Here is a 24,919-nt window from a genome sequence, read left to right on the forward strand (position 1 = left end):
TTGGGCAAGAAACAGACCAAAGCCAGCCAACTTTCTGGAGCTTGCACATAGTAGTAACTGGGAAATTCCAACAATATCGAAATCGCTGGTATGTGTTCACAAACCAAAGCCTCTATTCTGATAGAATGCCCCTGTGCTTTCTGGCAAGGCAGCTACAGAGAAGATTTGGAAGGCTTGGCCCCTACATGGGGGAATTATGGGCTAAAGCCCCCCCAGAAAACAAGCTGTTGCTCAAAGCCAGTCGACTAGCGGTTATCTTCCCACACTCTCCTGGCTCCATGGTGAGGCTTCCCAGCAAGGGGCTTGACAGGTGACTGCTGCTGCCTTCCAGCCAGGGTGGGCCACAGACACCTGCAGATCCTGCCACTGAAGGGCTCGAACTGAGGGTAGCTCCGCTGAGTTTGGGGAGGGTGCAAGGCCCCATCTCAGGGGGCCCACCCCTATTTTTAAAGGCTCAGGTTCCCACCGGGGCTGGGCCTGGCGCTGGGGGGGGGAGGGGCAGGGCTCAGGCCCTTTTGAAGCCGCCAAGTCACTTGCCCCTGTTCAGGACCCAGGCCGAGCCCGGGCACCAGTTAGGCCAGTTTCAGGGCCGCTCTCCTGCCCCAACGCTGGCGGGCAGCCGCGATCAGCCAGAGCAACACGCTGCCCCTCCCGGCCTGAGCCCAGAGCCAGCCCCGTGCCTAGGGCCCCGCCGCAGGGGCCGGAAGGCCTAGGGGGCCCCTGCCGCAGCCAGGCCCGGCTCGTGCAGCAGCCGCACCCCGCAGGTCAGCCAGACCCGGCCGGGCGCCAGGCGTGTGGCGGTGCCAGCATGGCCCATGCATCGCCCTGCACGGCCGCGGGGCTTTCCCGGGGGTGCTGCCGGGAAATGCTCACTGCACCGGGGACACACTTGCAAAATCCCTTCCTCCCCTCCCCCCATCGCCGCCGATTGATAAGTGCCTGGGACGCTCGCCAGTCCCAGAGCGCTTCCACTCCGCTCCAAGCTGCGACCCGATCCCGGCTGGGGAGGCGCGGGTTTGCCTGCCGCAGGCATCGTCCCTCACCGAGAGCCGCGCGCGGGGGAGGTAAGCAAGTGTCTCAGCTGTCCCTCGCCTCCTGCAGCTCCAGCGGAGGGGGGACTGCTCGCCAGATTGCTCCCTGCCCTCTCTCTCTGAGCCGAGGCAACTTATATTTTTGCCCAGCCTGCCCTATTCAGCTGGCCACGAACTCAAACTTCTACAGTGTCCCCTCAGAGCTTGCCCTGACTTTCCCCCGTGACATACCTAGAGACGGCTTGCTTCCTTTCTTCCTCCTCTGTTAATCACCTTTCACAAAAGGTGCCCCGCCAACAGGTGATGGAAAGGGGCAGCACCAGAGATTTGTTGGGACTTGTTTTGGGAGATAAAAATTAATGGGGAGGGGGGTAAGAATTCAGTTCAGTCTGTTACAGAGTGCATAGTTTTTTTTTTTAAAGACACAAAATCTGATCCCAAGTTTATTCAGCCTTGTAAAGGTATTCATCATATTTAAAGGAAGTAAGCAAAGCACCCAGAAATACTGCTTTTGTTAAAAAAATAATTACTGACTAGACTGAAAGGAAGAAATTCTGCTTAACTTAACCAGAAATTTTGGTTTTTAGCAATCAAAGCAAAGACAGTCCCATGCTATTTGATTTTCCTGATCCTGTAGTTATAACTCATCAGTTGTTGAAAGAAGAGCTAAATACTGCAAATTTCTTTTTCCTTCTGCAGATTCAGATATGGACATCATTGTTTCTATGCTCAGAAATCAGTGTTCCAATACTGTATTAGTGTTTAAAACGTATATTTTATAGGTTGATAAGCAAATGTCTCCATTGTTGCAGAAGGAAAAGGATTTTCCCTTAACAATGACTTGTACCAGACTGTTAATTCAGAGACCACTTGAGGCTCTCAGAAATATTCTTATCTTTGATATATGAAAAATTTCATATTCCCTGTAAACCTGCAATCATATAAAATATCACTCAAAGTACAGCAGATGTTTTTCAGATTCTTGTTTTTATAAAAAACACATTCATTTATTTTTTTGAGATATCAGTTTTCCAAAGTTCCTAGATTTGTTGGTAGTAATGATTCAGAATTGCATGAAATTATAACAACTAAAAAAAAAGTACTCTTCCTGCACCAAAATATTTCAATAGTCTGTGTGAAATCAAGTTTACTAGTACTTTTTTCTTCCAGAGTGAAAAGTACTTAACATGTTTGTATAGCAGTGGGCCAGACAGAATGTTCCAGTTACTTCCCTTCTTAGAAGACTGAAGGCACGTAGTTGGCTAAAGTAGCTCACTTAGTGATACACAGGAGAATTACAAAGTACATTAAGGATGATATCTTAGATCTGTACATTCTCAGCCTACTCTTTATCCAAATCCCTTTTCTTAGTTAATTTTGAGATTGTCTTAGGACAGAACGGAAGGCGAGAGCAGCTCCAAAACATACTAACAAATGGTAGAATGTGAATTTTTTCATTTGATTGTCAAGAGATTTTCTGGACGATATGATTTATCTCATTTTTATTTTTGAAAAATGAGCTTTCCTGTTTTAGGGCATCACTCCTCATAAACACTTTGTCTGCCTTTATTCTTTGTCACTGAATGCAATAAAAACAAACAATATCCAGGAACTTACCCTACTCCCACCCACACTCCTTTTCCACTCCAACTTTTCAGAACTTCTCCAACTTTGGAAAAGTTACCAAGGGTCAAACAGAAAAGTGAAATTCAAACTTTGCAAAAGTTATCAAGTTGGAGAAGCTCTGAAAAGTTAGGTTGGGGGGGAGGAGAGAAGGAAAAGGGGGAAAATGAAGACATATGGGAGGGTGTAGCACCTCTTGCTGGTCATCTTGGGAATTAGCTCTTCCAGCCCAGAGTCTCGTTTGCCACTGGCCCCCATGTCCATCACAGACCCCAGTGCCCTTTATCCTGGAGTGCTGCCCCAGCAGTACCCTCACACCCTGGGTCTCCCCACCCTGGGGAACCCCCAACCCTCTAAACCCACCTTGCCTCAGTGGCTACTGCCAGTCATCATCTAACCCTGCTCACTGGGGCAGACTTCAGTGTAATGGCCACTCATCATTGGCAAGGGGTTAGGACCTGCTACCTTTGCCTATCCCCAGGCTGCCCCTCTGCAGCCCCAGTACCTTTCTGGGCCTTTAACAAGGCCTGCAGCCTGGGGGTTTACCAGGCTGGAGCTCCCCAGCCCTATTCCCCAGTACTGCTCTGTCTCAGGTACCCTTCTCTCCCAGGCAGCCAGCTTCTTCTCTCTCCAGAGCTAAAGAAACACTGCACTAGGTACCTTGCTCCAAGGCAGCTCATCCTTCCTACTTCAGAGTTACAATAAGACTCCTTCAGCTCCTAGCCCCCAGCCTTCTTATAAGGGCCAGCTGGGCCCTGACTGAGCTGGCCACAGCTGTGGTCAACTATTCACTCAGCTTTTCCCAGCCGCAGCCCTCTCCAGGGCTGCTTTTAACCCCTTCAAGGTTGAAGCAGGGTGACCATCCCGCTACAAAGGGCAGCCTTTGACATTATTTGTATTATTGTACTCAGTCACTAAAAAGGAGGGGCAATGGAGATGGGGGGCAAAACTTTCAAATTCTTTTCATCTTTCAAAACTAAAACAAAATTTCAATTTGAAATGTCATTTCAAAATTTCCCCAGCAAAAATAGAAGAAAAAAAATAATCAAAAGTGATATTTTCCTACAGAAACACTTTGTTTTCAATGAAACCTCATTTTTCAACAGGAAAAGTTTCAGCCAAAAAATTTCAAGCTGTATTCACTAAACACACAGGAAAATCCTGCTCTCAAGTGAGGCCAGGGGTCTTTATGCAACAAAATCCATCTCAAAATTAACTATAACACTGGATTTAAAATCACACACACACACACACATCCTAGTTGTAGCTAGGCTTGAAAATCTGTTTTGTGGTAGAGGGCATGTAAGGAACAGCTTAAGATCAATTCCTGCATGGGAGACTCACTAGCATTTATCCACACCAGCCATAATAAAGTTTCTGAACCTTCAGTCATTTTACACATAAAACTCCCATTCAAACATTACTGTTTTTTACTTTGCATTGCAAATGAGAGTGAATTGGAATAATAAGAATATTGCACCTGATACCACTCCATGAGGTTGGCTAGTCATTCATCATGTTATCATGGAGAGGAGACCTAACTTTCAGAGTACTGTACCTCCAGAACTCCTGCAGGGCTTAGAGCTGCCACCAAAATGCTAAGAGCAGAACAAACCCAAATCAGCATTATGTCTTATGTATCATGTTCTAAAGTGCATGGAAAAAGGAAACGTGGTGTTTCTATAAATCTCTATTGCCTTAGCACCATTATTGGGCGGCAGCAGTCTTCAGAGGGAAGCCACCGTAGTTTCTATTATCTAATTTAAGTAACTCGTGGTCTCTGAGTAAGGCTCATCCCTGGTTTAATTCCACTTATTTCTTTCTACCTGAAATGTGAGAGATTGTGGGAGAGGTGATGCTTTTGGTCTTAGAAGGTTGAAGTTAGTTTATACCACACTAACAGGGGGCTTTAGGGGCTATGAGTACAGTTGTAATGAAGAAACAATGAATTATATTAGAGAATGACAGGGTGGCTGGAAAGCCTTGATTTATGTGCACAGACACCTTTGTGACTGACCTTATTTGGTCAGGAAAGGAGTAAGAACAAAAAGATTTCTTTTTGATACCTCTAGTCCTTCTGATTCACAACAGATTAAGAAGAAAAAAACCCACAAGCCTGCTGCAGGAAGTAATTGGTTGTTATTTTGATAGGCAATTTAGATCAGAATAATTTTATTTTAAATTAAACAATGGCATATTTAAGAGATTATTGTTTTTCTAAACACTCTTCTCAATCTGCATTTTATTAATCAACATGACCATTGACTGGGGCATTTCTCTTAATAAAACAGCTTGAATGGTAGTGCTTTACACTGTTGTGTCAGAGACCTGACTACAGTATCTAACAATGGTATTTAAGAGCAAAATTCTCTTTTCAGCTTTAAGTGATGGAAGTACTGACTGATATTCCGGTGTCCCTGCTGGAACAGACCTTCCATTAATGTTAATGGGAAAAGAGAATATCAGAATTTAGATTTGCTGTGTGTATTTTAGAAGAATTGTCCCCTAAACATCTGAGCAGTCAAGGTCTGAGAGCAATTCCAACTCATTGACGCAAATTCTGCCCAAACTGTTTATCTTCCCTGAAGTCAATTGAGATCCATTGGGTGTAAATCAGAGCAGAACTGAGCTTAGTCCAGCTGCCTGGAGGTAGAAAACAGTGTGCCACATTGCTTTGGGACTGTCCACCTGGACACAGAACTGGGTCACCCTCTGCTGCTGTTTTAACAAGGAGAGGCAGGAGGAAGTAAAGAACTGAGTTGTTGTCATAAACATGTTGTTAACATTATGTTACTGCTTGATTACCAACCAGATATGAATAGCCATGTCGTCAGCTCTTCTTGTTCCTATATTGTGGGACACCACCTTCAGAATATCCTAATTCCAGTGATGCCAGCAACTGTTTTGCTGTCCAGCATGTCCAGCAGACAACCTCTCCAATGTGTAGTGTCGTACAGCCAGACCTCTAAGGAACTTGTTCATAGTGTTGACATCACTAATGGACAGAAGAAGATAGATTGTAATAAAATACATAGGGAACTATTTACACCATTTATCAATCAGTTTTTAACAGGTGATCTCATTGGATCTAGTGTATTATAATTGCTGCCATATTTATATAAGTGGCATGGTTTGGGCTGTGAGGGGTCCAAAAGTATTTATTATTATTCTCTTCTTCTTGAGTATATTATGCTATTTTTGGAAATTGCACATTTTAAATAGTTTTTCTATACATGCAAAATATTTGCAAGTGTTGCTGTTCTGTTTTAGAAAATATATTCAGGGGAAATATCAAGAATTTCAAATAAGAATTGATTTAACCCTGCCACTTTCTAAATTGCAAAGTAATTCAGGAGTTCTGCAATTTCAGACATACAGATTAAGAGGCCCAGGTTATTCACTCCATTTTGTGTTTGTGCCTCCAGTGCAAAGTAGTCTGAAAACCAGCACGGTCAGTAACTGAAGGAGAAGCCAAAGGGCATTGAGCCTGCATAGAAATATAAAGGGTTGGGAAATGAGTGTGACCAAGATTTCCCTGCAGCACTGACCTCTCAGAGCCATTGGCAACTGCCATAATTTAGAGCAGTCTTCAGATGACCAGACCAGTACACAGTGTTAGAAACCTGGACATGGGCAGTCCTGCCTAGTTGTCAGAGCCGGGCTCATTTAATGATTGGAGCAAACATCCAGAGCAGGGAAACAGAAGCAAGGGTCAGCACCAGAGTCAGAAACCAGATGCTAAAGCCAAGGGTCAAGGTAGAGTCAGAGCCAGAAATCCAAGGCAAAGGTCAGAACTGGGTTACCTGGAATCAGGGAACACAGGAGCAGGGCTGGGAAAAGGCAGGAGCAGAAATTAACACATCCACAGGCAAATGCTTTGAGCAACCAGTGCCCTGCTGCTGGTTTTAAGAACATATCTGCTGATCCCCCCCAGCCAGTTGTGCTCAGGTGACTGTGCTCTTAAATTGCCTGGGGATTAAGCTAGCAGGTAAACAGACTAGCTGTGGCCTGACACCCAGGAACTCAGAGAAGGTAAAATGGCTTACACTAGCCACCTTTGCGTTGACACTATGAGCTCTTCAGACACATCCAGGGAGTACAGTCATACTATCACACTAGTAGCAGAAATCTTTACAGGTTAGTTTGTTAAACATTTCATTTCTGTAACAAAATATTGAGTAGTTACACAAGGGAAAAGTCTCCCTCTTCCACATTCCTTAAAATTATCATTAAATTTATGTTCATATTACACAATCAAGAATTATTACATAATTCCTTTATGGGCATTGCCTACGTTAGGTTAAAAGGTGTTGTAAATATGCATTACATTAAGAAATACCAAAAAGTTACAGTCTGCGCTGTCTGGGGAACTTTACAAGAAATGACTCTTATAGTGTGATCTGATTGAAACATCTGTTGACAGATCTTTAGTCAGGTCTGTTGGACCAGTGCATTCTCTAATGATTCTCCCCAGCAGGGATAATAAGCCAGAAGTATTGCAGCTGGATCAAACTGTCTCCCTCACTTTGTCACTTTGTGAAGTGCCTCAAATTTGCAAATGATTCAAAATCCCTGCTTTCAGCAATACTACCTGGAAAACATGGTTTACAAGGTGTCCCAAAATGCACTGATACAATCACAGTTGTTAGGTAAGACGGGTGTGTACATACCAAAATGGATTGTCAAGAATGATGTTACTATGTGGACACACAAAATTGCTGCAAGGCCAGGGATATATAAAACATCTCATCACTTTTTGATTTCATAAGTATAGCAGCATTTGTTCACGCAAGCTTTTCAGCAACTACTTGCAAGGCTGACTGCTAGCCACTGCTTGGGGCTTTTCTTCATTGGCAGTTATTTCCCAACTCTTCTGTTTGCAAGTATCACAAGTATAACTTGTACTTACTCAGGGGTGCCACCCATCACAAGGCATCTGGGACACTGTACACAAGTTGCAACTATAAGTTAGAAAGAATGTAAGCCAGAAGCTCGGGCGGGGTAAGAAAAAGAGAAAAATGAGCCAATCTGACAAATAGCAGAAAAGGAAATCCAGAAAAGAAAAGGTGATAAAGGGAGGCCAAAATGGGCAAAGCTGAACAGAGCTGCATAGGGAGGCTTCATATCAAGCTTTGAAAACTACAGAAGGTCTCTGCTGGACATAAACAGGGAAGGGGAGATCATAGGAGGGAATGCTGAATTGAGAAGGTGCAGCTCTTAGTCCATTCAGGACAGAACCTTAAAATGAATGGAAAACAGGGACAGCCCAGAGGATCTCAGTTGTCTTGGTTAGGAGGAGATGGCTAGATGGTGCCTCAGACCTCAGTTCAAATATTATATTGGGTGACAACATTTCAAGTTTACTTTGTTATTAATCTGGCCAGGTTTACATGTAAGTGCTAGAACCAGTCCTTCCTTAAGACTCTGGAAAGAGGAATGATCAGTTTCAGAACAGTCTTGGTAATATTTTCAATGTAGTGATCACTTCTTACAAAAGTTACAGCAGAACTGGGTCTTTGCCCCTCAATTTACCTTGAATCCAAAGTACCCTGAATCTAAGCACATGTTTTGTGGGTGCAACATGACTGTGATGCAGGCTCTAATGAGAGAGAAAGTGGATGAGTTCTTCAAGATTTGGTCAAGGACATAGAAAATAAGCAAGAGGGAAAGAAAGGATTATTTTTCTTAAAAATAGTATTTTATCAAAATATGGCAGTCCACAGGATTGTGCAAGCAAGAATGCAGATAAAATGAATGTACTGTAAAATCAGTTCTGGACCATATCCAATGTGTCTTTGATCCTGATCACGTATTCTGTTTGTTTTGGCAGGCAAAATTCTTGCTTGAGCTATTTCTCTTTTAATAATTCCAACTTGTTCTCCCTCTTTCTCTCACCCTGCAACTTTATATTTTGTAATGGAGAGCCAAGAAACCCTACTGAAGCCTTGCCACAACAGTAGGTAGCCTGCAGTTTAATTTAGTCTATTCATCTGCATTCCAGAAGCGGTAGATAGCAAAGTGGAATGGGCCTGATTTTCCTCTCAATTGCACCGGCACAGAAGCAAGAGTAACTCCACTGAAGTCAACAGTTATCCTCGTGTAGGTGCAAAGAGAATCAACCCCATAGTATGTTTCCATAGCTGAATGGGTTGTTTTCCGTGTATTGTTCAAAGTGACTGGTTTTGAACGAGCTGTGTGAGTAGTTATCTGGATGCAAGAGCACAGCCAGCTAGCTAGTTCATGGATATGTCTAGCAGTGACCTACTGATGGACTTTCCAAATATTCTACTACCTCATAGTTCTAAATCTTTGTAGAGACCAAAATAATATAAGAGGAACATAATTCAAACACGTTTGCTCACTTGCTCTCACTAACCTCCTTGTCTTTTGACAAGTAGAGAATATTATATACATATATAGAGCTATATGTACACCTTAGGCGCTTTTAGGATACCCATAATTATAATATTACTGAATATTAAGCACAGGTTGCCCTATTGGTTAGGTTAGCCCCACATTGAGGGAGTAAGCAGGAACTCCCAGAGGAATTGTTATCTGGTGCACAGGGGATTTGAAAATGTGGGTTTAGGTGACTTAGCCAAGATCCCAGAGCAAGTCATTGGTCTAGTTGTAATAGATCTCCCAACTCTCGGTCCTGTGCTTTAACTAGGCCTCAGACGTCTGGCGGAATCATTTTCTATTCTGTGTGCAGCTCACTGAATTAAATTAGTGCTTGATACTTTTAAAACTCTGAACAGTTTGATAACTCTGAAAGGGCAGAGGAAATAACTTGACTTTTAGCTGGGTCTTATGTATTTATGGGAACAGTCTGAGGCCGTGAGATTTGCAGCTTTCTCAGTACTGTGTTATGATTTAGACAACATTAAGCACACCTATTAAGGTCTATACTTCATATATTTGAAGATCCTTCAGACAGCTTTAGTGTTCTCCTAATAAAAAGCAGATGTGGGAAACAGAATACCTGTGTGTTGTCTGTAGTAGGATTTATCATCTCCAACAATTCGTTTGATCAGCTTTGTCAAACTCAGAGCTCTGGACCTTTTTCTGAGAGTAACTGCCCGGGAAAGGACCTCATTTACTTAAAAGTAAATTGGCCAATAATTGGTTGTAATATGTTTTTAAGCCTTTGATCCCTCACATTGTTTTGTTCTCTTCTGTGTGGGTTTTATATGAGAAACAGTGTAATTCATAGCATAATAATCCAGTTTAGTCACATATAAGTCTCCCAGTTGTACATGAATTAGAAGGCAGATTATATAATGTATAAATGAGGAGGGCAGGAACTGTTTTTACAATTGTGCACTAATAAAAAACTGAGCATATTGTATTTTTATTTGTGACAAAGCCATATATATTTCAAAATAGTAAAATAATTCTTTTTTACATAAATGAAACTAGCTGTGGGTATCGCATATATATTTTAAGTTGCTTTTTAAACCACATTATTCCGTTGTTCTCCAAAACGCATGAAGGTAGTTGATTAAAACACACACGGCAAAATACTTAAAGAAAAATACATTCAAAATAACGGTACTATTCAATATACATGTCATATAAAATTACTCAGTCTCTTTATCAAGTTGCTGGCAGAGAATTTAGTTTAAGTGCATTTGGTCAGACAGTTAGTCTAACTTGCATATCCATAGCTATCTTTTTCCCTTTGATAAAATTATTCAGGCCTCAGACATTCCATCACAAACCAAGCATCTCATTACAAGGAGCAGTCAGAGATTTCTTCTGCTTGTGAGCATATGCAGGAATCTGTCCAGGAAGTGATGAGGCAGGATTTACTTCTAGGGCAAGGGCATTTTGTCTGACTCTGTAGGGCATGGAGGGGGGAAAGACTGCCAACCAAGACAGGTGAATTCCTCAACAAAAATGTGTACTTGTTTATGCAGAAAAGATGGAGTCCGATTGTGCCCAGCCACTACACAGATGTGCCAGGAAGTACCCTCCACACAGAGGTCAGGCATAATCAGAGCCCCTGCTCTCCCGGGACCTGCAGACTGTTCTCTTACAGAGCTACGCTGGATGAAATAACCGCTAGAACCATTCAGGAGAGGCAGAGTGAAGGTGTTGATTTGCAAGGAAGGGCACAGTCCTCACATATGTTGGGGGGTGAAATTTATGTAGGTCGATGTGAATGGGGGGACAGTTGATGAACCAATCTGACTGAGAGCACGAGTTAAACATTGGACTCCATGTGAAGCTAATAGAGATCAGCAGCTGAGGGTCAACACAGGAGCAACACAATGGACTAAATTACTGGCCGGTCAGTGAGAGTACTTAGTTCCAAGGTCTCATGAGTTTTTCCCCATGCTGTTAGGTAACTATAAACAACTCTTTTTCAATTTGGAGGGGTAGATTTGGTTCACAAAGGTGAATCTAGAAAGCAGGTTTGATATGACATTTTTATCATGTCTCCTCTATGACTTTCTGTAAATTTATCCTGACAAACCTCAGGCCATGTCTACACTACAAAATGATGTAGGGTGCAGCTGGATCCACTGGTCACTCGTCCCCCACACTCCTCCTTCCTTGTCCACCTCCTCCCCCTCACTGTTCATGGTTGGGGTCTGTGACTTGGGCTCCTCCAAAGTATCCATGATGCTCTTGGGGATGGGGGTCTCTACCAAGGATGGCTGGCATGCAGCTTTTTTAAAAGCAGCAGGTCTCCAACTCCATACTAGATTGATTGTTGACCTCCCTTGCCTTCTGGTATGCCTGCCAGAGCTCCTTGGCTTTCACATGGCAACTGTTGCATGTTCCTGTTGTAGCCCTTCTCCCGCATCCCCCGAGCAATCTGCTCATAGAGGTCCACATTTCTACGGCTGGATCAGAGCTGTGCCTGCACAGCCTCTTCTCCCCACAGGCCCAGGAGATCCAAAACCTCTTGTGTACTTTAGGTAGAAGTGTATCTGCAGCATGTCACCGGCATGGTCAGCTAGGCAGTTACACTCAACAGTGGAGAGCTGCTAGGTGTGCTCACCTCACCAGGCAACCAGGAAAAGGAATTTCAAACATTCATGGGGCTTTAAAGGGGAAGGGCAGCTGACTCCTGGGCAGAGGAGTTCACAATGGTGACCAGAGCGATCAGTATGGGGCATTGTGGGACAGCTACTGGAGACCAGTAATAGTCAACATAAGTAATGCAGCGCTCACAGTGACACTGTGTTGTCCTAACTACATTGACCCTGAGTCTACGCCGCCCACAGAGGTGGTGTTAAGTCAGCATAGTGGGGCAGTTACGTCAGCAGGAGCATCTGTCCTCTGGTGTCCGTGCCTTGTCGTGGCAGGACAGCTTGCGTGCTCTAACGATCCCCAAAGTCTGTGTTGGTGGGGGCTTTTTGCTCCTGGTAGGTTCAACCATGCTGGATTGGTCTGTGGGGGAGGGCCCAGACAAAACAGACACCCTTGTCCTCCAGGTTGGGGGTCAGGCACAGGGCTAACAACCCTGTCCTGTAAAAAACAAAATATGTTACAGAAACAGCAACAGAGAAATTAACCATTACTGTGTGTGATGGCTTTCAGGAGTCAATGACCCGTATGATTGCCAGTGGTGAAAGCCGAAAGGAAGCCACTGGCATGAAGACTGAAGTGCTCAACACCAAGACAAAAACCAAACTTAGTTTTTGGAACATACGGACAATGTATGAAGCAAGGAAGCTAGCTCAGGTCAGAGCAGAGATGAGATGCTACAGCTTACATATCCTGAGTGTCAGTGAAAGCAGATGGATGGGATCAGGAAGATTAACAACAGCCTCGGGAGAAACTTTGCTGTTTTCTGGACAGGATGATGGACAACACCATGAGGGTGTTGCCATCCTTTTGAAGAAGGAAGTGGAGCATTCCCTGCTTGAATGGAAGGAAATCCATCAGCAGCAGAATTATGAGAGCCAGACTGAAAGGGAAACATAATAATATCACCCTGATTCAGTGTTATGCTCCAACAAATGACAGTGATGAAGACTTAAAGGACGAATTCTACCTTACACTACAGGCAGAGTTAGAGAAAGTACCACGCCATGACCTAACTATCACCATGGGAGACCTGAATGCCAAGGTCGGTAAGGACAACACAAACAACGACAGAGCAATGGGAAGACATGGGTGTGGCACTGTGAATGAAAACAGAGAAAGGCTTGTTGATTTCTGTAATATGAATGACCTAGTAATCGGTGGAACCCTATTTGAACATTGTGAAATTCACAATCTGACATGGTGTTCTCCAAATGCCAGAGATAAGAACCAGATTGACCATATCATGATCAATGGCAAATGGTGACACTCACTGACAGATGTGAAAGTGAGAAGGGGTGCGGATGTTGGCAGCGACCACCACTTTGTGACAGCCTCCATCAAGCTAAAACTGAGAAGTGTGGGTCCACCAAACAAGGGACATAGATGTTATGATATTAACAAGCTAAAGTCCCTTGAAATACTGAAGGCCTCTGTTCTGCAGTTAAATAACAGGTTTCAAGCACTTGCAGACCTTGATGAAGAGGAGGGGAATGCAGATGAGGAGATCAACAAGAAGTGGGACAAAGTAACAGCAATTTATAAACAGAGCAGTGAAGCCTGTTTAGGGTACAGGCAGAAGAGAAGGAAGGAGTGAATTACACTCAGCACATGAACGCCATAGAAACCAGACGAGCCCTGAAGAAAAAAGTTTTAGACACAAAATCCCAGAAGCTAAAGGCCAAATACCATGAGCAGTATAGCAAGGCACACTGAGAGGTCAAACGCCTTGTGAGAGCAGACAAACTGCATTATATTGATAATCTAGCAACACAAACAGAGGATGAAGCTGCTTGTGGTGAACAAGGAACCATTTATAAAATGACGCGGCTTATCAGTGGTAAGTGGCAGACACCAACAAACAATCTCATCAGGAACAAACAAGGACACCTACTAACAACCGAAAAAGAACAAGAAATGCACTGGACAGAGCATTTCAAAGAATAGCTGAACAGGGAGCCACCTAAAGAGGAAGCAAACATCCAGGAGGCAGAAGAAGATCTTGATATCAACACAGACACCCCAACTAAGGAAGAGATCATTCAAGCCATCAAATCCTTAAAAAATGGGAAAACTCCTGGCAAGGATAACTTGAATGCAGAATTGTTCAAGATAAATCCTAAATTAGCAGCATCTATCCTGGCCCCTCTATTTACATCAGTCTATGAAAGGGAAAAAGTGCCAGATGAGTGGACCAAAGGGATTATAGTGAAGATACCAAAGAAAGGAACTCTGTGATTGTAATAATTGGCATGGTATCACACTTTTATCTGTGCCAATCAAAGTATTGTGTAAGATCATAGACCCAGCATATATCAGAGGCAGTTGATAACGTTCTCAGAAAAGAGCAAGCTGGTTTTCGGAAAGGGCGTGGACGCACAGACCAGATCTTCAGTTGGCTAGGACTCTATATTAGGAAGCAAGCAACAATAACACTGCAGAGCAAAAAGCAGATAAGCAAATCGTTAAAGAACTTATATAAGGATTCTTTTCCAAAGAAGTCAATCTTTACCAAAAAAAAGAAAAAAAAATTTATGGTAGAAAAGTCAGATGCCATGTATTGATAAGCATTTCTTTGGCATTCATCCTATAGTATCTGAACACCTAAATAAAAAACTAAAAATAATTCTTGTATGTTTTCTCCCAAGCATTATGTACTGTCATCACATCATATCACCAGACTAACATCACAGAACAAAGCTAGGTTATGTTGCCATCTACTGGCTGAACAGAAGTATAGTGGCTCTCTAAATAAAATTTACAAACCCAAATCCAAAAATCATGCAAAATGACCATGGTTTGGAGTTTCATTACAAAAGGCAAATTCTCCAAGAAAGGCTCACAAACAGAGGCTAAAGATCCATAAGAACCTGAAGAGGAATCAGCTGTATTTTTCCCCCTTCCTCTCCTGTAACAGGACTCAGTCCACTTGCTTTTAGCTATTGCTGGATGAGCGAGAGGCAGTGGCTCACAATCACTTCCTCTTACAACATCTGTTCTTGGTCTCCCAAAGAAAGTGATGGAAGCCTTTTCCTTTGGAACACTGAGAATTAGACACGCATAAAGATTCCATTTGCTGCTGTGGATGTCAGGGAACTCCCTGATTCTCTGCACTAGGGACTTGGAAATTTCCACTCCCTTTGCATCAGAAGCAGACTACATTAGAAAATCTGTCTCAAATGCTGGAAACAATCCTATATTGGTAGAGAATTGGACTGTATAACATCAGAGGTTTCGTTCACTGTCTTACGTGAATCTGATTAATATTGTTTAAATCAAACTGATTCAGTTTTAGAACAGGTTGAAAATGGAAAACCATTTTTAGTGAAAAAAATTAAAAAATTGAAGTCACTTGCATTCTGCAGGTTTAGAAAGAATTTTTTAAAAATTTAAAATATTTTGTTTGGCAAAAGTTTATTTTCAATTTTTGGGGAGGTTCTTCACACTTTTCTTTTACTCCTCTCTCCCTTCATTCCCTTTGGCTACTGAAAAAGGGAAGTGCAGGAGACAAAGGGTGAAAATGAAAAAAACAAACTGAACACCTTCCCCATGCCACAAACACACACTTACTTTTCATTTTCTAGTTTGTTTGGTTTTGGGGGGGATGTGGAGAGTAATTGAAATTTTCTGAACAATTATTTTGAAACTTTAACTTCGTTCTCTTTTTTTCCCCTTCCCAAACATTTTAAGGAAAGACACCAAGGGATATTTCACATTCAGTTACTTTCCTTGGTGTTTTACAAATTATTTTCCTCTGAAGTTTCTCAAAGAAGCGGTGAGCGGACAAGTTATTGAATGACTGAATTGGAAATGGGGAATATATATGTGTCTAGATTCCAGGAAACAAAAGATTAGATTCCTCAAACGCCTGTAAAAGCACCAGCCCATGTAAACATAAGAGAAGTGTTTTAGAACAAGTGAATTACATCTTCACATTCATTGTACAAATACGACAAATAGTTATAAGAGAGTGTGAAGCATCCCAATATAGGGCACAATCCTGCAAAGTTTTGAACTCCCTCCTCAACTCCCAGAGCAGTGATTGGGAGACAAGTTCATTATATTAGTGTTCTTCTTGCTAAATGAATATTAACAGACATGAAATGCTGACTATTTTAAAATAGTAGGTAGTACACAAGCTTCCACCTTTCAGAAGACACTGAGCATCTCAGAGGATCAGGCCCTGGCTAACAGCATGAGAATCACTTTAAAATGTATTCAATGATTTTGCATCAAATGCAGACTGTAGAACAGTGATACTCAGACTCATGAGACTCATGAGCCGCAAGTGGCTCTTTAATGTGTCTGCTGCGGCTCTTGGCAGCACGTGATATTAAAATATTGTGTGATTTAATTATTAGCCAGTCTAAGTTTTAACCAATCAGGATGCTTATACTATATTGTTCATCATTGTAGTTGATAAAATAATAATACTTGGTCAGTCATTTTGTTGTGAGAATAAATGAAACAATGACTTCACACTCCTGTGGCTCTTTTAGGTAATGCTGATCACCAGTTTGGCTCCTGAATCACTGAGGTCGGAGTATCGCTACTATAGAACCAGAACAGCATGATAGCTCATGCTACAAAGTAGTTATTTAGCATTAGGTCACAATGTAACAGAATTCTCCCATAAAATATCTGTAATTTAGTGCCCAGCTTTTATTTATTTATTTATTTATTTATTTGTATATTTATAGATTTGTAATATATCTTAATGAATAACATTTAGAGGGGAAGTAACTAAATCTGTTTCCATGTGATTTTTTTTCATCGCTTCCCACTTTGCTGATCTATTTCATAAGGCTGCAACTCATTTTAATTGAAAGAGTAATAAAATATGCATATATCCAAACCACACAACTCCAGAGTTGTTCAAAAGAAGGCTAAATTTAAAGTGCATATTAATTTTTTCTATACATTTTTGGAATAAGTGGTAGGATGAAACTTGTGTCATTAACTGGATATTAATTATGGCTATTTTGAAAGATTCAGCATTAATATTCCCTTAAACACTGGTGTAAGACTTCATGTTCATCAGCACTTAGTTTTTTTTGTTTAGTTTTTTAGCTAATTACAACAGAATCTACAAGCTCCAGCAAAGATCAGAATCACATTGTGCAAGGTGCTGTGCACACATGCAGCATGAGACAGACCCTGCCTTTAAAATCTTACAGTCTAATAGACAAAACAGACAAAGGAAGTATTCCCATATGACAGCCTGGGAATTGAGGCACAGAGAGATTAAGTGACTCAGCCATGGTTACATAGGAAGTTTGTGACAGAGGTGAGAATTGAACCCAGTCCAAAGTCCCGGAGCTTGGTCCTGGAAGATACTGAGCATTCCGTCCCTCATCCAGCAAAGCACTTAAGCAAGGAACAATCAGTTGCATGCATACAAAATGGGAAATGACTGCCTAGGAAGGAGTACTGCAGAAAGGGATCTGGGAGTCATAGTGGACCACAAGCTAAATATAAGTCAACTGTAAGTCAGTGTAATACTGTTGGGGGAAAAAGCGAACATCATTCTGGGATGTATTAGCAGTAGTGTTGTGAGCAAGACACGAGAAGTAATTCTTCCACTTTACTCCATGCTGATTAGACCTCAACTGAAGTACAGTGTCCAGTTCTGAGCACCACATTTCAGGAAAGATGTGAACAAATTGGAGAAAGTCCAGAGAAGAGCAGCAAACACGATTAAAGGTCGAGAAAACATGTCCTATGAGGGAAGATTGAAAAAATTGGGTTTGCTTAGTCTGGAAAAGAGGAGAATGAGAGGGGACATGATAACAGTTTTCAAGTACATAAAAGATTGCTTCAAGGAAGAGGGAGAAGAATTGTTCTTCTTAACCTCTGAGGATAGGACAAGAGGCAATGGGCTTAAATTGCAGCAAGGGAGGTTTAGGTTGGATATTAGGAAAAAATTCCTAACTGTCAGGATCATTAAGCACTGGAATAAATGGCCTAGGGAGGTTGTGGAATCTCCATCATTGGAGATTTTTAAGAGCAGGTTAGATAAACACCTGTCAGGAATGGTCTAGATCAGTGTTTCCGAAACTTGTTCTGCCGCTTGTTCAGAGAAAGCCCCTGGCGGGCCAGGCCGGTTTGTTTACCTGCCACGTCCGCAGGTTCAGCTGATCGCGGCTCCCACTGGCTGCGGTTCACCACTCCAGGCCAATGGGGGCTGTGGGAAGCAGTGATCGGTACATCCCTCAGCCCACGCCGCTTCCCACAGCCCTATTGGCCTGCAGCGGTGAACCGCAGACAGTGGGAGCCGCAATCGGCCAAACCTGTGGACGCAGCAGGTAAACAAACCATCCCGTCCCTCCAGGAGCTTTCCCTGAACAAGCAGCGGAACAAGTTTCGGAAATACTGGTATAGATGATACTTAGTCCTGCCGTGAGTGCAGGGGACTGGACTAGATGACCTCTCGAGGTCCCGTCCAGTCCTATAATTCTATGATACTATGTGCTCAACTTTAATCATGTGAATTGTCCCATTAAGTCATGCTTAAAGCAAAGCATATGCCTAAAGCTGTTCTCAAACACTTCATGGGATTGAACCCTGAGCCGCAAAACGATATAGATGTTCTTCATGTAGAGTCCTTGATATTGATGTTGTATTAAAATACATCAGCTGATGTAGTAAAGTTAGTAGTAGGGATTACAGCTAAAGCTGTGGGAAACTCACTAGGTCTTTTGGTCATGACACTTGTTAGTTTTGATTTTCACACATTCATACCGATTGAGTTGCACTCTCAGTTTTAATTTTGAACCAAATGTGCACAGGAAAGCCAAAACTCAGAACAAAATCAGCATTGTCTGTAGGTTTCTGAGGTTTTGAGATACCCAGATGAACCACCCTATGAACTTATCACAGAAGATCCATTACAAATCATAAAGTAGGCCGGTACGGGCCAGTACTGCATACCGGTGAGAAGTGGCCACTGATACCGGGCCGTGGCAGTGCTTTAACATCGCTGATCCTTCTCCCCCTCTTCCCCCAGAGCCATCGAGGGTAGGCTCCCTACCGGCAGGGCCACCGACAGGGGGTGAGGGGAGCAAAAGGGGCAGCTGCCCCAGGGCCCGGTGATTTAAAAGGGCCAGGGACTCTCAGCTGCCGCTATCGTGGCAGCGGCCAGAGCCCCACGCCCTTTAAATCATCACCGGAGCCCCAGGCAGCATAAGCCAGGCAGTGTGAAAGGGCTGGCTGGGGGAGGCTGACCCTCAGCCCCACCCCTTCCACCTGAGGCCCCGCCCCTTCCGAGGACCTGGAGCCAGGCCCCTGTACTGGTAAGTAATTTATCTTACTTTCACCCCTACATAAACCTTAGTCTAGAAAAAAAATCGGGCCAATTCAGCAAGAGCTGGAAATTTTACTGAATTTTGACAAAAAGCTTGGGGGGATAATAGGACTGAAAAGGGGTTAGATGGAAGTCAGCTCATTTCATTTCCATATTTGTTCTTTTAACTAGGCAAGTTACAGATGGCTTGCAGCTTCAAAGCCAACTTTTTCCGTATCACTTAGTACAGTGCTGTATTCTTGGATTATGTCTTGCAGGAACAAATGTTAAGCTACACAAAGTTACTAAACAAGATTTTACAATGTATGATATTTATGAAGACATTAACTACTGACTAATTTATCTCTGGTATTTGTGTGCCACCAAATCACTAAGGTGATAATTATAAGCACTGTTATCGTTCATTCTGACACAGTGTCATGTCTGACACTCAGTACTTCCTAACAAAAAAAGCTGAATTCTCCTTACTTTATTCATGCAAGTGGTCTCACCGCATGAAATGGGACTAGTTGTGAGAGTGAAGCAAGCAGAATTTGGCCTATCAGCTCTAAGGACCCAATCCTACAAGGTACTGAGCAACTTCAGCTTTACTAGGAACTGAAGATGCTCAGATCCTTATAGGAGGCTGTCAGCACCTACTTGGATAGGGCCCTAAATAGTAAAGCAAAGGGGAAAAAAATTCTTCTGCAGACTTCTCTCTAGGAAAGAGGAATGGAGCATTCTAGAAAGGGATGAAAGAGAAAAGAGCCCAGTGTGCTATAGAGCAGGGGTGCCTAACCTGAGCCTGAGAAGGAGCCAGAATTTACCAATGTACATTGCCAAAGAGTCACAGTAATACGTCATCAGCCCCCCCTCAACGCCTCCCCCTCCCTCCGTGCACCTTCTGATCAGCTGTTTCGTGGCGTGCAGGAGGCTCTGCAGGGGGAGGGCGGAGGAGCGACGGCATGGCAAGCTCAGGGGAGAGGGTGGGAAGGGGTAGAGTGGGGGCAGAGCCTGTGGCAGAGCCAGGGGTTGAGCAGTGAGAACCCCCCGGCATATTGGAAAGTTGGCGCCTGTAGCTCCAGCCCAGGAGTCGGTGCCTATACAAGGAGCCGCATATTACCTTCTGAAGAGCTGCATGTGGCTCCGGAGCCACAGGTTGGCTACCCCTGCTATACAGGAAAAGGCATACAGACAGCCTTCTTCAAAGGCGTTTTTGGGACCTGAGCCTGCCACCACTGAAGTCAAAGACAGAATTACCATTGACTTCATTAGGAACAGGATGGGCCCTGAAATACAGTCATTTAATCATCATTGCTTTCTGACACAAGCCAGTGCAATATTTATAACTTTAAATAACTCTTATACTTTTGGCTCCTACAAAACTGTTTATTACCACTACACTATGCCATAGCCAGCCCAAGTGTGATTACTGTCACCCTGAAGAGCTGTAAAAGACTATGTTATCTGTCATTTGTTTCAGATGTGGGTGAATTCAGTTATGTAATCTCTCCTGCTCCAGTTCTCAAGAATCATATGGCAAGGCCTACATGGGGAACATTTAGTTTTGAGAGTGCTTGGCCTGTAATTGGAGGCATATAAACAGAAAACAATATTTAAGGTCTCTAGAGGTCAGAACATTGCTTGCTGGATTGTTTGGGCAAGTGCTTAGCCCCAAACAATCATCAGCAAATTAAATGTTTGGTATTCTATTTTAAAGAACACTAGAGACACTTTGTAAATTTGTTTCTTATTGCTGTAGCTTTCATTAAATAAAATGTTTATGATATTAGTTAATTCTGCATGTCACATAGAAACAGCCATTTGATTTCCATTCAAATCTCAGTTAGGAGAGGGCATGACTGCCACACAGTTCATTCAGTGCCAGCTTTCTGACTTCTTACGGTTGGAGGCACTGGAAGATTTGAGCGGGATACTGCCATATTTCAAACAAGGTCGATCATCCATTTTATAGTACAGAATATGTTAAAAAAGGAATGTTGCATTTTACTATATAGTGGCTCAGAGCAATTATTCAGTATTACACATGCTGCTATTCTGCTTTGAAATATAAGAATATCCACAAGAGGGAATTTTACAGTCTTCCTCCCCTTTGAATCTCCGTAAAGGGGTTCACTCATCACAGTTGCACTTCCTTAGCAGTATCTGGGAATTAGCTTTCACCCTGTCTTGTACCCCCTTCTATCAGTTGCTCATATTGTGGCCCCTTTCTCTCTGTGACTCAGGGTACTCCCTCTTTGTGACTTGTCCCTCCAGCCAGGTCACTATATAGTCCTCTATATAGTTTCAAGGTAACAAAGTCCCATCAGACAAGCTGTCCAAATGCCCACCTCAGACAGTCTTTCATTTCACATCGCTAGGTCCTGTGCCACTTTCCCAGTGGCTGGTAGGGAAACTCAGGCCCTCTTTCTACACTGGGTTCCAGCTCAGGAACCCCATAACCAGCAGTCACAGTCTGTGCAATCCCACTCGTTGCTGCTGTTTCCCTGGGCGTCTTTCAACCCAGCCTCTCTCAGGCTTTCTTCCTCGTAACTTCTCTGGGTAGACCCTTCTTTCAGGGCTAGGATCAAGGGTCTATTCTCCTCCCTGGGTGTCTTCTTCACCACCTCTCTGTACCGAGAGAGGAACTGAAGACTCCCTCCCTTTAGCCCTCTTCTGCTCTCATCTTCCTGGCTTTATGCTAACCAGCCTGCTCCTGCCCAGCTGGGCTTCATGATCCATTAAGCCTGGCTCTCCCTCCAGGTGCAGCCAGGTACCATAACTGACCTCTCAGGCTCACATTAACCCTTTCAGGGCCTGTGGGTTACACAGCACATCACAGTCTCCCAGGACATCAGCAAACCCAACAGAAAGTGATTTTTAAACATGTCCAAAGGAAGCACAATGTAGTATCACATGACAGAACATACAAATAGTAGCTTCTTAGAACTTTTCACTTATGGGTCCTTTTGAATAGGTTTCCTTTGTGAAATATGTATAGATACATAGAGAAAGGATGGTGGTGTGTTTGAACGCTACCAGGGACTCAGGAGACCTGGTGTCAATTCCCTGTACTGCCACAGACTTCTTGCATGACCTTGGGCAATTCACTTGGTCTCTCTGTGCTTCAGTCCACCATCGGTAAAATGAGAATAATAGTCCTTTCCTATCTCACAGATGTGTTGAGAGGATACATAGACTGTCTTTTTGTCCTGTATTTGTAGAACATCTAACACAGTGGGGTCCTGGTCACTGGGGATCCTAGGTGATACCACAATGCAAATAAAGATAAAAAAAGATTGTGAGGCACTTAGATATTACAGAGAAGTGTGTCATATAAGTACCTACTAGATCAATATTTATACGTTGCTTATAATAGAATTATTATAAATAAAGGAAATACACTCTAATAGCCCAGTACCTCAGTAGTCCCTTCTCCTGGGTTCTTTCCTAATCAAACACATTGGCATTGAAGAGCAATAACAATAAAACACTTGAGTATGGGAGGTGAGCTCCCAGCTTGCTCCTTTTGTAATGTCTCTTCTTTGAGTTTTCCTGCAAAGAGCCTCCAGGTTCTGATTTCTGTTGGTATGTTCCCCTTTAACTTGTTTTTGTCAACAAAGTAAGCAGAAATGACCCAGAAACGTGGGGCAGATGCTATTCCTTCCTCTCTCTTTATCCTGCCCTCTCTCCCCCTTATCCCCTCAGAGAAGAGAACCGTAACAGTTCTTCCGCATCTAGGGTCTGCATCTATCAGCTGGGGGCAAAATAGGGCACTATTAGCCCCTGGAGAGAAATTAACTTTACTTTTCTATATAAAATGGCACAGTAAGTCTTCTGACAATGTGTGTTAATTGTTAGACTTTCCTGCGAAATAGTTCAAGAAACAAAGAGAACTTTAATATACATTTTGGTATAATCAAAGCACCATGCTAGTTTGTCCTTTTCAAAGTATTCCTGTTTTTCATATTCCTGTTTTTTAGATATGGAGAAAAATTCTTCCAACATGATCCCTCTTGCTGAAAATTCTCCTAATAAACAAGAGACTGTGTGTATTTTTGGAACAGGAGATTTTGGAAGATCTCTGGGGTATAAAATGCTCCAGTGTGGCTACTCAATAGTGTTCGGAAGCCGAAATGCACAGACTTCCAGTCTGATTCCCAAATGCACAGAGGTGCTGAGCCATGGAGAGGCTGTTCAGAAGGCTGACATTATTATTGTAGCAATTCAGAGACAACATTACAACTTTCTCACAGACTTAACTGAAGTTCTTCATGGAAAAGTATTGGTGGATGTAAGCAACAACCTCAAAATAAACCAATATCCTGAATCCAATGCAGAATACCTTGCTCAACTGGTGCCAGGCACTAAGGTAGTGAAAGCATTTAACACTGTGTCAGCATGGGCCTTGCAATCAGGCACGTTGGATGCAAGCAGACAGGTAAGATGAAAGAACAAGAGCTTCATGTAAATTATATCATATGGCAATTTCTGAACAAAACAGCAAAATACATGTAAATAATAGAGAAAAGTATCAGACAAGGTTCAGATGCAACTTTCATTATGATCCCCTGTGTTCAGTCAAATAACTAAGCCAAAAAAATCCTTTCATGCTCAAATATGATTGTTTGATCTTAGCCTAGAAATAAATCTCTATCCCCAACATTTAAAAAACATTGATTTTCCCTGCCTTTTGATCGTTAAGCACATGTCCCCGACCCCCAAACCACAGGAAGATGTTAACAGAGATCAAAGAAGGGAGCTGCTATTATGGATCTACAGTGTTGGGAGGATTTTAAACTAATCTAAAAATGTTAGTAAGTTACAAAAGAGGAACGTTAAAAAGAGGGAGAAGACCAGGATGAAATGAGGGTTTTAGGAAGCTGAAAATGGGAAAGACTAAGGAAAGGAATTGAGAAGAAAGAACCAAAGAATCAAGAGAAGAGGGAAAGAAGAGAGAAAGAAGCATAATGAGGGCACTTGGACAAAGCAGGAGGAGAACTGAGACAGAAAGGAATATAAGGTGGAGAGGAAATATCAAGTTGAATAAATCATGCTTCCATTCTGGTTACTTTCAGGTAGTGGATAAGCGTGGAAGCAGATATGTACCTTCCCACAGAGTTCAGAAGCAAGGTTGGACTTATCCAGAGTTCAGACATGTTGGGGAGAGGGGGAGGGGGCAAGAAGGGCATGGAGATTCTGATACTTAGGCAGCTTGGGATGGCTGGAGGAACTATGGAGTTTGTTAGCCGTCTTCATGGTTCTCTGACCCTTGGTCCACTGTGTGCTGGGATAGGCCTGAGAAGCAGCTTATTGCAACTTCAGGGGTTACTTTAAGCTGCTCCAGGTGCAACTCTCCCCAAGGGACTGCTCTGGCAGCCAGGAACCATGAGAATTCCCTTATGCCATGTGCTGCCTCAACTAGTCACTTAAGCCATCATTAAACCTGCTTTGTGCTGCCAGGGCAGAGCCAAGGATCTAGTGCCTTGTACTCCTGTCCAGGCTTATCTCTGCACAGATGTAGCTCCCTTCAAACTGCACTATGGTCAGAAGCTCCAAAAATCCCCATTATTGTGGGTCTGAATGAGAGCAGATTGCCTTTTTTCTCCAGACTCCAAGATGAGTACTGTCTTTCCCAAAACACCCCCCGCCCATCCTTCTGCTGCTGCCCTGTGCACATGATAATTGGCTGGTAAGGGTACGCTTTTCTATTACCCTGCATACTCATATGAGAGAGGCTCCCTCTACATTGTTCTCAGAATCCTTGAAGAGAAATATTTATTTTAATGACAGGTAATCTATATTCCTATTACCTGTATCCTGATTGCTCTGGGCCCCTTGGGAATCACTGCTTTTTATGTGTGGGGCAAAAGTGGAAGATTGTGACCATTTGTATAAAATCCTAGAGAACTCTTTGCCAGTAAGATGCAATTGTGTTTACAAA

General features: G+C 42.9%; 1 protein-coding gene across 1 annotated transcript in view; it reads left to right on the forward strand.

Moving 5' to 3' along the window:
* Positions 1-480: 480 nt before the first annotated feature.
* The window catches only part of STEAP4 (STEAP4 metalloreductase), a 29,725-nt gene continuing 5,286 nt past the window's right edge, over positions 481-24,919 (forward strand). Inside the window, exons 1-2 of the mRNA XM_038390452.2 lie at positions 481-1,064; positions 22,959-23,416. Of these exons, the coding sequence (XP_038246380.1) occupies positions 809-1,064; positions 22,959-23,416 (714 nt within the window). The 5' untranslated portion in view covers positions 481-808. The remainder of the gene's footprint in view (positions 1,065-22,958; positions 23,417-24,919) is intronic.

The sequence above is a fragment of the Dermochelys coriacea genome, chromosome 2, assembly GCF_009764565.3.
Source record: "Dermochelys coriacea isolate rDerCor1 chromosome 2, rDerCor1.pri.v4, whole genome shotgun sequence".
In the NCBI taxonomy this organism is placed as follows: Eukaryota; Metazoa; Chordata; order Testudines; family Dermochelyidae; genus Dermochelys; species Dermochelys coriacea.